Consider the following 13,988-nt stretch of genomic DNA (forward strand, 5'->3'; position numbering starts at 1 on the left):
GTATTGGCACCTCCTAGGACACATATGTGAAATGAAGGTAGAATAGTTCATGGCTCTTCTATACTTGTTCATTCCTCGCTTTTCCACGTTGTACCAGTTAAACAGAAATGACTAAGCCTGGAACAGATATCCTGTTTCTCACTCATCAGAGCTACCCACACGATCCCTGTCTAGCACAAATTCATGCTGACATCTGAATTCTGGTGTAATAAAGTCCATTCAGAGATGAATTAAATAGCTTCTCTGGTCTGAAAGTTTTTTCTCAGTTCCCCTGTGTTCCCATTACCATGAATGGAAACCTTTTCCACAGCTTTCAGAACATGAAAGCTGGGTAGAGCCACTGGGTGGTGTTTCCACTTAAGTTCCCTGACTGCAGTTTTCCTAAAAGTTCTTTTTATATAGGGAGGAAAAAATGTCCTGTGCACCGCACCCACTCTCTGCCATCTTCATACTATTTATACAGTCAGAAGCCACAGACCATCTGCAAGAGGGTTAAATCTCAGGCAAACCAATAACCACACTGATTCCAAGCTGTTCATATTACACAGTCTGATCTAGAGCACATCACATTTATCTCATCAGGGAATGACAGTTCAAAAGCTGCACACATGCAAAACAGGTAAAGTTAATTCAGGTGAGAGCACTGTTCAGAAGAAAAAGGCTAAGGAGACTTAATGCAAGAGTTCACAGCTATCACAAGTACAGGAGCACAGCCTTTGGGCTGACATCCCAGCTCATTTGAAGTTAATTCCATGCTTTTTTTCTTTTTTAAACAATGAAGATGAACCTCCATTATATTGTGTGTGTTCTGACCATTACTGGAGATCTCTTATAGCACTTGAAATACCTTCCACCATTCATTTCCTGGTATTGTTGATCATCCATTCAGACTTATGATGAACAGGGACATGCTATGGGTGGGAGACAGTAGCTAGGCTTAACCTAATGTAGCCACACACAGCAAGGAGGTCTTCCATATTGTTCTCAAAAGACTTAAAAACCAGTCCAGGAAAGGCTAAGCTTGTGGACATCCCTGTTACCTCCACCTGAACATAACTACTGCTTCTTGGTCTTGGCAGCTTGTCTCCTCCCAGCAGCCACAGTTTCTGAGGTGACCTTAAGGATGGTTAGTGCCTCCTAGAAAAGCTTTGGACCAGCGATGAAAAGCTGGGCAGATTTGCTCTTGCATACCATCTCTTTTCTCTTCCTCCACTTTGGCAGGGAATCTGCAATGGCCAAGCATGTATTTCTATACATTTTTGTAATGCTTAATCTCATTGCAGGTAGCAACCGTAATCACTGTATTACAGCTTTGTATGAAGAAAGCTTGTTCTTCTGCCCTAACAATTAGGAAACTCTCTAACCATACACAGCTAGGCAGACTTACACATGCCCACATACCACAAATCAACAGGTTTTAGAGATGCCTTTCAACTGGAATTAACCACAGAGGAGACCTCAGGGTACTTATGTCACAGAAGCACCGAAAACTTCTCTCGGCCACACATCAGTGGACCCTGGATGAGCAGTTACTAATCTAAAAGCTGAACAGCCTAGACTGGTGAGGCAAAGAGCAGCCAAAATGAAATCGTCGTCCCGCCGCCCCGCCCATGCTGTACCTCAGCTCTCTGGCTGCAAAATGGGATATCCTGTAAGCAAGATGCTTAAAAGTCTCAGTGGAAGTCAGAGAGACCTAGGAATTGAAGCCACATTTTCTAGTTTCTATCTGGTGCCTGTGTAAGAGGAATAAAGAATTTGTCTTCATATCTAAAGTGTTAACATATTGTAAAAAAATACCACTAACTCAGCCACTAACCACCCTTACATTTCACTGCCTGTAAACTCTTATTTTTCTGATGTGCAAAGAACATGCTAATACATCACTTAGATCCACCATGGCTTTGAAGAAATGAACTCAGTATGGGAGTACAGTGCTAAGGGGAATATTCATAAAGATTAATGTTAGCTTAGCCTCCTCAAGCTGCCTCTGCTGGACTTCTCTAGACATAATTAAAAGCAGCCAAGTTAGGTTTCTCTTCTTAAGGCCTACTGAAGCAGCCCAACTTTTCCCTCTGTACTGCAGAGGCAGTGTAAGAAAAATGGCTTTTCTAGGCTGATACTAGCCTTTGTGAAAACCTCTCTTTGGGAGCAGGAGAATGCAAGGACTGCAGAGCACCAAACCCAACATCTGGCTGCTATTAAGGGAGAAGTTTAATTTTATTTTAGCCTAGGCTTGTATCAGCCAGCCACGGGAGTGGGAGGGAGCCTGGCACTGAACATGCGGTGTGAACATTGGGTTGTCTCTTGCATTCTCCATGCCTGCCTCTCACAGGGAGAACAGATGCTCTGTGAGAAGCATTTGAGCTCTTCAGGAATTAAATCTGCTACACAGTCCTGCCAATTGCACTTTGTAAATAAAACTCAATTGTTCATTCACCATGTTTGGTTGTTTAGTACTTACCCTACAGCAGGACTTGAACACTTGAGGCTTGGGGTATCGACCACTCCATGATTCACTCATTTGAACTCACTGTTCTTGTCAGACCTAAGAGTAAATGGATCATACAGAGAAAGGCTCATATAGGACTAAGGGGTCTGTACGAAGGAGAGAACAGTTACTTTCTACAAAAAGACAGAACTTAAAGTTCTGGATATCTTCTACATTTACCCCTCGTATGAGACAAATAGACTTGCACAAGTCTTGTATATCCACTACAAGCAACAGGAACACCACCATATTGATTACTTACGTTAGAGTAATTCTTGGGAATACTTGAGCCTCTCTGATACAAACCATAATTATTTTACATTTATGACTCCCACTGAATCAATTACTGAATGCTATCAAAGCTGTCACTCGATCACACAGCAACCAGGACCACTACAGCAACATTTCTGGGGAAACGTACTGCATTTAAGTGGCAGGGCTTTTTTTGTTGTTGTTGGTTGGTTGTTTTTTTCTTTTTGTTTGAGACAAAGGTGGGCTTGGTTAAAGGAGAAAGTAATTTGTCTGGCCACTGTGTTGTCTTCTGACAGAGTAAGCTCTTCCCGAGGAGCCGAGATGCCCTGCGAGGTCTGCAGCAGAATACAGATGGGCCCATTAAGGTGTCAAACCCTCCTGCAGAATGGTAGCTTTCCAGTGACAAATCAGCTTGCCAGTGGCTTAGGCAGTTAGTTTACCATAACCAGCCACTTTATAGCAGACCAATACAGAGATTTTTCCCGTTTTCTTCGCATCCTCCCCTCAGCTCAAATCCACTTATAATGATACATGTCTGATGGAATAGCAGGGGAGGAAATATGAATGTCTGCAGTGAAATGCTCCCTGGCTGCACTGACAAGAGCCTCAATTTTTGAGCTGATGGGGTGACAGATAGAGAAGTAGCTACTCTCTGGAGCACAGTTTGTTCCAGCAAGCTTACCTGAAATGTGGAAAAGCAACAAATCAGATCAGCAAGCAATTTTGACTCCTACCTGTGCAAGTTTTCTCAGTTTTCTTCTACGTATGCTTTGCAGAAAGCATTGGAGTGTTCCCAGGTTGCATCAACGACAGTATATTGAAGGGGAAGTTATTTGTACTTCCTCATCTGGACAAGTTTAGTCCTGCTTTACTTAAAGTATTTACTGTCTTCAGGAGACCAATCAGACTCCACTATGTCTAGTTTAGATACTTAAGCCTAATATATTTAGTAAGGAAATTAAGCATGGTTACTCCTTCTTTTGAAATCTGTCAGCAACAAGCTCTATTGATTTTATTCACATTTATGGGAGCCTGTAATTGTGGTATTACACTGTTGACAACCGTACATCATCCAGTGATGTATTTGAGGTTTCCCACATAGAGTCCCAAGCCCTAAAACTTTCAATCCTCCTCTGAGATTTTTCTCATTTTCAAAACCAAGAATAAAATTGAATGACTCCCCCCCACATGCTGCAGACACACATTCAGGTAAATGCATTTTAAATGTGCAGTTTTCAAAAATCCTCATATTTTTGTCAATTTGAGCAAAGCCAGAGCTGAAGGAGACAGGGTGGGGGGGGGAATTTCTGAAAATCCAGTCCAACTCAGAAAACCCTTTAATTACTAAAAACAGCCATTTAACTATCAATCTTTGGCATTTTTGTTGTTGCTAGCGCCCATCTCTCCTCTTCTGTACCAACCTCTCTTACTATAGCACATGTTAATTAACAGACTGGATGGCAAAAGTTTCATTCAAGCCTTTTAACCCCAAGTTCGAGGATCAGAGCAAACCAGCTGCAGAGAGGAAAGAGATCCTCAGATGCAGGTAATCCCAGCACTTCCCATTTTGCCGCCAACAGACCCAGCCCCTGTCCCCTCTCCTCCCTGTGCACTCCAGATGTCACGGGAGAGCAGCCTAGGCTACCCAGGAAATACCTGCCTAAGAGCTACACCTTGCTGTGCTCCCAGGTCCTCCCTTTCAGCCAAGCTCTCCACTTAAGCCTTCAAAATGAGGAGTCGGGCAAGCTCAGCGCGGTCAGACTTTTGCATTGGGGGAGGCAGACAGGGAGATTTTAAGAGGGGGGCCCTGCACTCCCTCGTCGCTGCGGCAAGTTGCCGGTATCGGGAAAGGGTTCTTTCAGCTCGTCCCGTTTATGAAACACAGGCTCCCACTTTAGCTTAGCTCTTCAGTTTGTGACTCGAATCTTTCGGTTCCCGTTCTGCAAGGAGAAAGCAACACAAGCTGTTATTCTCACAGTTTTTATTTGTAAAGGACATAGCATGAAAAGCTGTATTTCAATGTACTTCAAAACCTGAAAAAAAACATGTCAGTTTGTGATATGTATGTTAAAGTGCTTGATATAACAATACTTTTACTAATGTCATCTTCTTGAAAATAATCCAGTTCTTATTCAGTTAGTAATAATGCAAAGACAAAATATATTTAATGGAGACATTTAGGGTCATTGTGAGCTATACAGGGCACATCTGTACATTTCAAGTGTAACATACAGTATTTCCTCTTAAGATGCACACCTTCATTTGATTGAAAGAAGGAATTTCCTCAAACATGCCTTTACACAATTATTTTAAAAAGATAGTTTTGAGCAATGATATCTAATTACACATGCCAGCCCAAAACAAACATGAGTAGAGTTTTCACTAAACAGTACAATTTCATTAGTTTCAGAGAATTATAAATACATGTTTTGTACACAGTGAGGCATTTGATTCTCTGACTCTTTCAAGTTATATTGAATGCTAGCATGACAGGACTATGCAAACYCAAACATTTGCAAACAGATACTGGGTAGGAAACTTTGTAAAAGCAGAGAGCTTTGGTCTTTTCCAAGATTCCCTTTCTCAACCAATGAAGGTGCTTTAACACTGAAGTAAAAACTGTGTCAGCTTAGAAGAATCCTGATGGGTTTCTCGCCATTCTAGCAGATAGAATGATTTCTGTAAACCTCACAGAAAAAAAACCTCACAGTTTCCAATAAACAAAAGTAGTCTACCAAAAAAAAAAAATACATGAAAGAATAGAAATTCACTACAAAGAACCATACTCCCAAGGTTGTCAAATAACTAGTCTTCTACGAATCAGAGGTACTCGGCTGTGCCCCTTTCAACACACCTTAGGGTGCTTTATTGCCTACACAGAAATATTACACACATCATTTTTATTGAATCATTAATATGATGTGAAATCTGACAAAAACAAACAAGTCGACACTTGCTAAAAAAGGTGATGTGAAGTTGTGTTAAAGTTAAGTGCTAAAGGTTCCTTAATCTAGTTTGAAACGGAGGAAGTCTCTATTTTGAATTTTCAAATTTCACAGGTTTTGATTTACTCTAACTTTTTTGACTTACTCTTTTAAAAGACTTTAAGACATTATTGCCTTCTGTGTGTATGATTTATTCATCTGTGCTTGACCTTTAGAGATGCCCATGTTTTTACTTTATCCTGCTTGCACTTAAACTGTGTCATGTTGGGTGAATGTTACGAATGCTTAAGTCATAAATTTATTTTGAGAAGAAGGAAAATGCATTCAGCTAGCAGATGCAGATGCTGCTGCAAAGAAATCCAGTGACTGAAGAGGTTATTATCTCAGTAAAATGAAAGTCACTTAGACTGGGCTGGGCGTGAGGAAATCGTGTATAGCAGTTATTAGACATAGAATGCCTGAATTGTAAGTAATAGAAAGCAAAACATCCTAAGCAGTCATTACCAAATAATGCTGCCATATGTTTTCTGGTACTAAATGTATAATTTATCGATAAAGTAAAGCACTAGGAACACATTTCAATTGCTGATGAAGGTTTGTCATGCATCTTCTGCTGACTTTAAGCAGACTTGTCTGGCCACTCAAAAAACCTAATACCTCAAGCTCCACTTCTGGACACGTGAGGGAGAGGTCACACAGCCATGAGCTCTGGCTACAAACTCATTACACTATTCACAGCCTTTACATTAGTTACTCACAACACACACCCGCAGCAGTGCTCCTGCAGTTCTGGCCAGGAACATGATCCAAAACCTTGACACCAAAATGAGTGCTCTTATAAGAACTGTACAGCAGAAGGACCACAGGAAAGTGAAGAAGCTGGAAGACAGGCAAATGAGAAAGCTAACCCTAATTTTAATCCTCTTTCCTTTGCCTTAGTTCTCATCCCTCTCTCCGTTATGTGCATAGCATACAGAGACATACTATTGCCCAGCACTCCAAAATCTTTTCTATTGCCATTGGAGAACAAAGTGCAAGGCAATAAACTTACAGTACCAGGTAAGGGCCTTTGCAAGCCACAGCTGACAGTTAGAGCAGTGAGATGTCCACATCCACTGAAGAATTGGCCAAGATCAAAGGGAATAAACAAGTGAAAGCAAAACCACACCTATCTAACCTCTGAAAAGCAAAAACAAATGAAGCTAACTATGCCCTCAGACCCCTTCAACTCCCATATACAAGAAAGGAAAATATACCCCGTATTTGCTGCATGGTATCCACAAGTTGATTTTAATGGAATCTGCTGTTCATTTTTAGTGTACAGGATTTCACCACTTCCCAGTTTCTCTTCAGGACCTAGATCTATATAAATGCACTGTATTACTAACAAATTAACTGGAAAGACTGTGGGAGAGGAGGCTCAAACTACCAAACTGGGATGTTTTTTCTCCATCCTTTTACTGCATTCTTGTTTTGTAGCTGGATGATAAAAAAGAAAAAAAAGAAAAAGTAGTAATCAAAGATCCTATACTTCCTAGGAACACATATTCTGTGGGATAGAGGAAGACTAGTAACCTGTCAGCGTTTCAAAACCAGCTGAGATAGTTCAATAGCACAGCAACATCGGTGTTTGTGGCTCTACAGCACAGATTCTTCTCAAGTACAGCAAGAATTTGGTACATCTCACGAACCAAATTCCTCAACATGGGGGGGAAAAAAAAAAAAAAAGTCATCCACAACGCAAACCGGTGGGGGGGGGGCATGTGAGGAGGGGTCACCAGAACATGTAGGCAGGCGATGGACAAATCAAGGAGCCCACTGTCATTCCCCCACTTCTGGCTGCGGCCACGCAGCTTAAACAGGAGCCTCCTGGGCTCTGAGGCTCAGCAGTTCCCGTCTCCAGTGTTTAAGCCTTTCAACACTTGTCTCCCTTCTGGAGATCAATAGAAGTGACACAAAAGACCTTACAGAAAAAAATGATGACTCACAACTTCTGTGCGTGGAAAAGGTTGGGTCTTCAAACAAACAAACAAAAAAAACCAAAGGGAGATCATGTACAGTAGGGCAAACAGCATATGCTCACAACATTTCCAAGAGTGAGACAATCACAACAGCTACATACAGATATTTGCTGTACTCATTTGCAATACCTGAAAAAAGCCCTGCTGAGTTTGCGCTGTATTTACACATTGATTGGCTTCTTCCTTGCAAGCAAGTAGCAGCATCACTTTCTGCCTTGGTCCTTCCCTCCCCCCAGTCCTTCCCCCGGGCTTAAGCTACTCATATCCAGAACAAGAACATTCAGTCTAAGAAAATTTTCTTAGAGCAATATAATTTCTTAAAGAAGATAGCATATTTACACACATCTAACACATGAAAATACTCTATTTTATACTAAATTTCTGTTTCAAATAAACTACAATACTGCATTTTAGCTTTTCGCAGCTTCAGAGGACAGTCCTGATCTGGCATCAACAGGGCTTCCTGCTCACGCTCCAGCAGGCAGCTTTGCCTTACAGTGGTGCACTACCGTCGCGTTCAAGTCCTGGCAGGTCTCTGGTTGCAGCTCGCTTGCTCAGGAAAGGAATAAGGAAGTTCTCAGCAGAGCCGTGCTAAACATCCACTCCTTTAATGAGCGATCCTTCTAGGATGATGTTGAAATCTTGCAACGTCTGTAGGACCCGGATAAGGGAGTTGACAGTCATGCGGTCCCGCAGGAAGGCGTTCTCCTCGTACATCCGCGTGATGGGCGGGCACTCCGCCAGCAATGGGATCCACTGGGGCAGCAAGTGGTCCCTGCAAAGGCACGAAAGGAATTATTTTAGAACAAAGGACAAAAAAAGTACAAAGTACAAAAGTACAAAAAAAAGCTTCCTGTGTAATCCTGACTCTTAATTTTGTTAGCAAAATATGATGGAAATAACTGACCATACTGCAGGAATGAAGATGGAAAGATATCAGCAAAAAATGAACAAATAACTTGAAGAATTCAGTAACAGGGAAAGTAAAACCCAGGAAAAAAAACAAGCAGAAGACTGTTTTCCAACTGGGTTTCAGCAGACAAGCTAAAACCAGTACTTATTTCTAGATACACCACCTTCTCCCCAAATATACCCAACCCCCCCCCCCCGCCCAAGACAGAAAGCATTCAGAAAGAAAGATTCACCTAGTATAGTTTTGTCAAAATGGTAACAGACATCCCATTTTCATACGCAAAATGATTCAGTGAGGATCTAGAAATGCACCAGCTCTTGTAAAGGAACTCTGAATTCCCAGAGCCTGCACTTCAAAGGTACAATTTCAAGACAGATTTCATACCTCTGACTGTCAAGCTAAAAGTTATAAAAAGTCAAAAACATTCTTAGAGGTTTAGACACTAGGTATGTATTATTACTGCTTCTTTGCTACAATTTTCTGTCTACTGTTAAAACTATCTAAAATAGGAGCTGGATAACTGACAGGTATAAAATATCTTAAAAGAGAAAAATAAAGTTATATAATAAAGGTGTAAAGTATTCTTCTAATTTAATGCAAGAGGATGCATATAATGAAAAATAATTAGTTACCTAGTACCCAGGCAAATCAGAATTTGGAATTTGCCATCCTTCCCAATGTTCCTTGGAGCTGTATTGATGGCAGTCACATAATGACAGAAGGATTTGCACGAAGATCTCTGAAGCAAAAGGCCCTCCTCGTTGTCTCCAATCTGGTCACTGGTTTCAAAATAAGCAACAGCTTTTTCTGTGGTAGGAAAGAAAATCAGAATCCAGTGAGTAAAAAGTGCCTTTTAGAAGTAGCTTATTGCAACTTAGAATTGCACAAGGGAGCCCTTAAAAAAATAGCCTGCCAAAGCTATTGCACAGTTTTTACAGTTTCCTCATTCTAAAAATAATAAGTAGCTGGAAAACTCCACCTCTGCTACACAGCAGTGGCCAGCAGACTGACTGATGTGTAACAGAGCTGTGTAACATCAGTGAGCCACACAAGAGCATCTGTCAATGGTTTAATTGTAAGTGATACCATCAGCTGTGATTTTTCATTTTTTCTGAATGAGAACTTACCCTCAGGCTAAGAATCTCAACTTGTGAGCATGTTTCAAGAGAATAAGTAAGTTTTACATTACCACAACATAGGCCTACAGATAAGTATCACCGGAAGACCGACCATTGATTTGGATAGTTCTCCCAAATAGCTAGAAATCTAAGCCTTCCACTCCCTGCCCTTTCCCAACTGTCCCCCTCACATCAGTAGCTACCCTGCTGCACCCTCCAGTCTGCCTTCTTTCTTGACAGAAAAGCAGCTGTTTGAGCACTCATGTTTCAGTGAATGACTAGAATTTGAAGTGCTCTTAAATTTCTGCACAGATACACATTCATCCTTTACAAAGAGTTTATAATTTCTCACCTTCCATCTTGTTTCTCATTTATTTTAAGTAACCTGGAGCGACTGCTAGGCAGGAGCAGATRGTAGCCTTGCTGATAAGGACCTGAGGTCTGTGCATGAGTAGTCATTTTGCCCTCATCTTTCTTCTCCTTCTGCCTCCAAACCATATAACCTCTTACCTATGAAATCCCAGATGAAGACATTCTTATGAAAAATGCGAGATGATTTGAATCCATGGTGGAAGACCTGCTCCAGTGCTGCAACCAGACCATTTTCGCCACACAGCAGGATGGTAAGGCTCCCTCTCTGCAGGAAAGCGAGAGGCTGTAAGCACAACTTGCCCTGTTCATATGCCAGAAGCTTCAGATCTAAAGGTTAACAGTCTCTACAGGTGCTTCAATTCCATTTCTGTTTATAAAAATATTTACATCCATTGTAGATACGAAGCAGGTAATGATAAATAGGAAGTACCTCTTTCTCTGGTTTGTGAAAATGTTTCACAATATTGTTCACAGCTTCTCCGATTCCCTCTTGGATCTGTCCCGCATTAGGCTCTGTAAAACGATGGAGAGCACAGTAGTAGAAGATACCAACTTTAAAACATTAATTGAATTGTCATGATGACATAGCTTGTACTGCAGGAAACAGTCTGTGTCTTTGACAGGGAAGAGTTCATGGAATCATTTGTCACGAGTAAACCTAAGCCTTAAATAAGCAAGTGATGAGCAATCTTGGAATAGTCAAATAAATTGCCCCACTTAAAAATGCACAACCCAAGGATCTGCCTTGATCAATGTTTTATTTCAGTTAATTGTATCCTGCCCATCACATAGTGCACAGCAATCCTCTTGCTAAGAGACACAGGCTGGAAGGTTATAGCCAAATCATTCGACTCACTTCTATATGACACAGGCCAGAAAGCCTTGCACCCATGAATTCCTGGCTTGAACCTACAAGGTTTTATTGAGCCACAAGAAGAATGTATTTTAGGGACATGTCTAGTCATCATAGCAGTGTGAGGGAGTATAGGCTGATGATATTTCCATGCTTGGAATGAATCCAAGCGCAAGTTATCTTCAATGTTAAAACGTATGCCCTATTTCTGTTCTGACTTTGTTTAGCTTTATGTTGCTACTGAATCATGCTACGCCTCCACCTGCTAATTTATTTAACCATTGCTCTTCCTATGCAGATGCCTGAAGAATGTTTTCAAGTCCCTCATTTGCTTTCTGATAAAACAGACTGAGCTTTTAATTCCTCTCATTTTGAGCAGACTTCTTCCAGACCTCAAATCATTTTCATAGCTCTTCTATAAGTTCTTTCTAGTTTTTCAGACATACATAGGTTACCATGAGATTGTCCTACAATTGTTATTTTGGAAGTATGGTGTAATTCAGTATCATTTGAATATGTGATGACCTCCACAGTCTTTGGCAGGTCTAAAATACATCCTCATGTGGTTCAAAAGACAACTGAATTATAGGGCTTTGCTTTTCTCAGACCTAAAGAAATGTTCTGCAAGTAGCTATGGTACCCTACGCCTTGAGCTAATATGGACTTGCATATGTAGAGAGATGCAGTGATTCCATGACAATTTTTAAATGTTGCATTACTCTTGTAGACTAATCTTTCCTTGCTTAATATTTTAGCAGTCATGATTTCTAATTTTACCAGAGCTAGATAGATTTACGAACAGGATCCATACTGGGCTCATCTGTATGCTTGAGCTGACAATGCCCCATGCAGCCCTTACAGCCCCATGCTCTTTTGTAGCCAGGTGGAGTTACTCGTGAAAAATAACTTTAGGGACATGAAGCTGATCCCTCCCAGGCTCCCTTTGGAGAAGGGCTCCTCCAAAAGGCAGCTCAGAGCATCCACATCAGGCTGTGGCTCTGAAGTGTCCTCCAGAGAGGCTGTCTCCCCACTGACTGCAAAGAGAGCCCATGAAGCTGAGTAGTATTAGCTACGGCCAGTCCTGCTTTGTCCTCCCCCTCCATCTCATATCCCCGTGCTCCAGCAGAAAGAGGTTATTCTCTCTCGGCTGCCACATGGGGAAATTCAGGGGGGGTAAGATGCACGATTGTGGAGCAAGCTGTGGACATGGAGATGGGGCAGAAGCAAGCTCATCCATCAGGTGGCGACTGCCTGCTCCACCAAGCCTTGCTCTGGTGGAGAGTTCTGTTAATGGGGCTATTTCTCAGCAGTCACTCACTGCCCCAGCCTGGGAGAAAAGGGAAGGACTTACTCGTATTCTTCCCAGCGAGGGAAGTGATGCTCAGCCTGCGAGCTGTGGTAGGAGACTTCTGCTGGGGTGGGGTACGGCACTGCTTTCCCAGCTCCTCATCAGAGGTTGAGGACACCAGCTCCCCAATAAGTATTCGCTCCAAACTGCCGTCATCGACTCCCTTCCCCAGCCATCGTCCGCATGGAAACCTGCCAGACCAGTCCGCACAAGCGCTTCGGTCAGACACATGTTCTAGCTTTATTTCAAAGCTAGAGGGACAGTTATCACCCATAAACACTGCTAATGGGCAGGAAATACTCTGTAGCCAAAAAACTTTTCACAAACCAGAATTGAGCAGGCAGTATTCACCTCAACACTATTAAAAAGGCAAAACCAGAAAACACTACATTCGCCCTCATCCTTAGGGAAAGAGAATTATGCAAAGCTTGTATGAAAGCACTGGGCACAGAAAATGTTATACATGTATTTAATGGGCCACATCTGGATTTCTGCTAGCATTATTCTTCATTTGCAACCCTGACTGAGCCTTTATAGAATTATGATTAAAAATAAAAGCCCAGAGTCCCCAGCCAGCTGAAGCTGTAATGTATCCTCGTATCTAATATCCAAACTGCACATGTGGTTGCTCTACTTCTTGACCCCATCCAGTGTCAGTCAACTCCTGATCAACTCAGGTGCACATGCACATACCACCAGTGCTTGTACCCATTTCCTCCTGCTTTTTGTCATACACTGTGGCCAATTCCAAGCTCTGGAGACCATCTCTCTGAATGGTAATTTTCTAAGTCCACATTTAGGAAAAGAATTAAGTCTGCTTAGCCAGATGTTTTGTAAAACCAGTGAAGAATTAGGAGATCATTTCTACACAAGTATATAGTCATAATAGAAGATTAAGAAGTCATCAAAACCTCTTGTTTTCTTGAAATCCAAATTTCTGTACATTTGTTAGAGTATTCAGGCATGCAAGTGCTTTCATTTATTGGCTCCTTTTTTAAAAAAACAAAAATTTTCCCCAAAACTATCATTCCAGCTCTTGGGTTTTAAAAGAGTTCATTTATGCACAATTGTACCACACTATTTTAAATCAAGAGATTTATTACTGGATAGAAACATATGAATTACTTCAAAAGTATCCATAGAGTCTGTCCTAACTCAGAGCGATATGAGGAAAATCTGACATTCAAGTCTCATCTAATATTTATCAGATCATTTGGCTTCAACTAGGGCTTCTGAAATGAGAGAACTGGGGGTGCAGTAAACCAACCCAACCCTTTCTGGTACTCAAATCAGCCCACCCTTTTCCACTGTAGCTCTGCCCAGCTGAGGAGAAGACAAATGCTTTCTTGGTAAACCTGAGCTACTGCTGGGAATTTCAAAGAAAAATAGAACATGGATGAAACTTGTTACTTACTTGTACGTGTGTCCCGTTATTTCATTTCTGACCATGACACAATCAACCAGCCACTTGGCTAATAGCCCTGAGTTGTCATGACCAATCTGAACAGTCGTCATTTTTCCTAAATTCTGGCACTGAAATGAATAACAGTTTTTACTCCATTTAAGTAACAACAGGCAACTCCCCTCTCCTCCCTCCCCACATGCACACAGACGGTCTCAAATTTATGTTTTTATTCAGGTTCCTTTGATTTATATAGCAGGCATTTTCAACCAAATA

General features: G+C 41.5%; 1 protein-coding gene across 1 annotated transcript in view; it reads right to left on the reverse strand.

Annotated features, from left to right (window-relative positions):
* Nucleotides 1–7,445: 7,445 nt before the first annotated feature.
* DENND5B (DENN domain containing 5B) overlaps nt 7,446–13,988 on the reverse strand; it is a 119,361-nt gene continuing 112,818 nt past the window's right edge. The window contains exons 16-21 of the mRNA XM_026070455.1: nt 13,725–13,843; nt 12,314–12,501; nt 10,540–10,622; nt 10,248–10,374; nt 9,252–9,426; nt 7,446–8,481 (exon numbers count right to left, since the gene is read on the reverse strand). Of these exons, the coding sequence (XP_025926240.1) occupies nt 8,298–8,481; nt 9,252–9,426; nt 10,248–10,374; nt 10,540–10,622; nt 12,314–12,501; nt 13,725–13,843 (876 nt within the window). The 3' untranslated portion in view covers nt 7,446–8,297. The remainder of the gene's footprint in view (nt 8,482–9,251; nt 9,427–10,247; nt 10,375–10,539; nt 10,623–12,313; nt 12,502–13,724; nt 13,844–13,988) is intronic.

The sequence above is a fragment of the Apteryx rowi genome, unplaced genomic scaffold (assembly GCF_003343035.1).
Source record: "Apteryx rowi isolate R43461 unplaced genomic scaffold, aptRow1 scaffold_31, whole genome shotgun sequence".
NCBI lineage: Eukaryota > Metazoa > Chordata > Aves > Apterygiformes > Apterygidae > Apteryx > Apteryx rowi.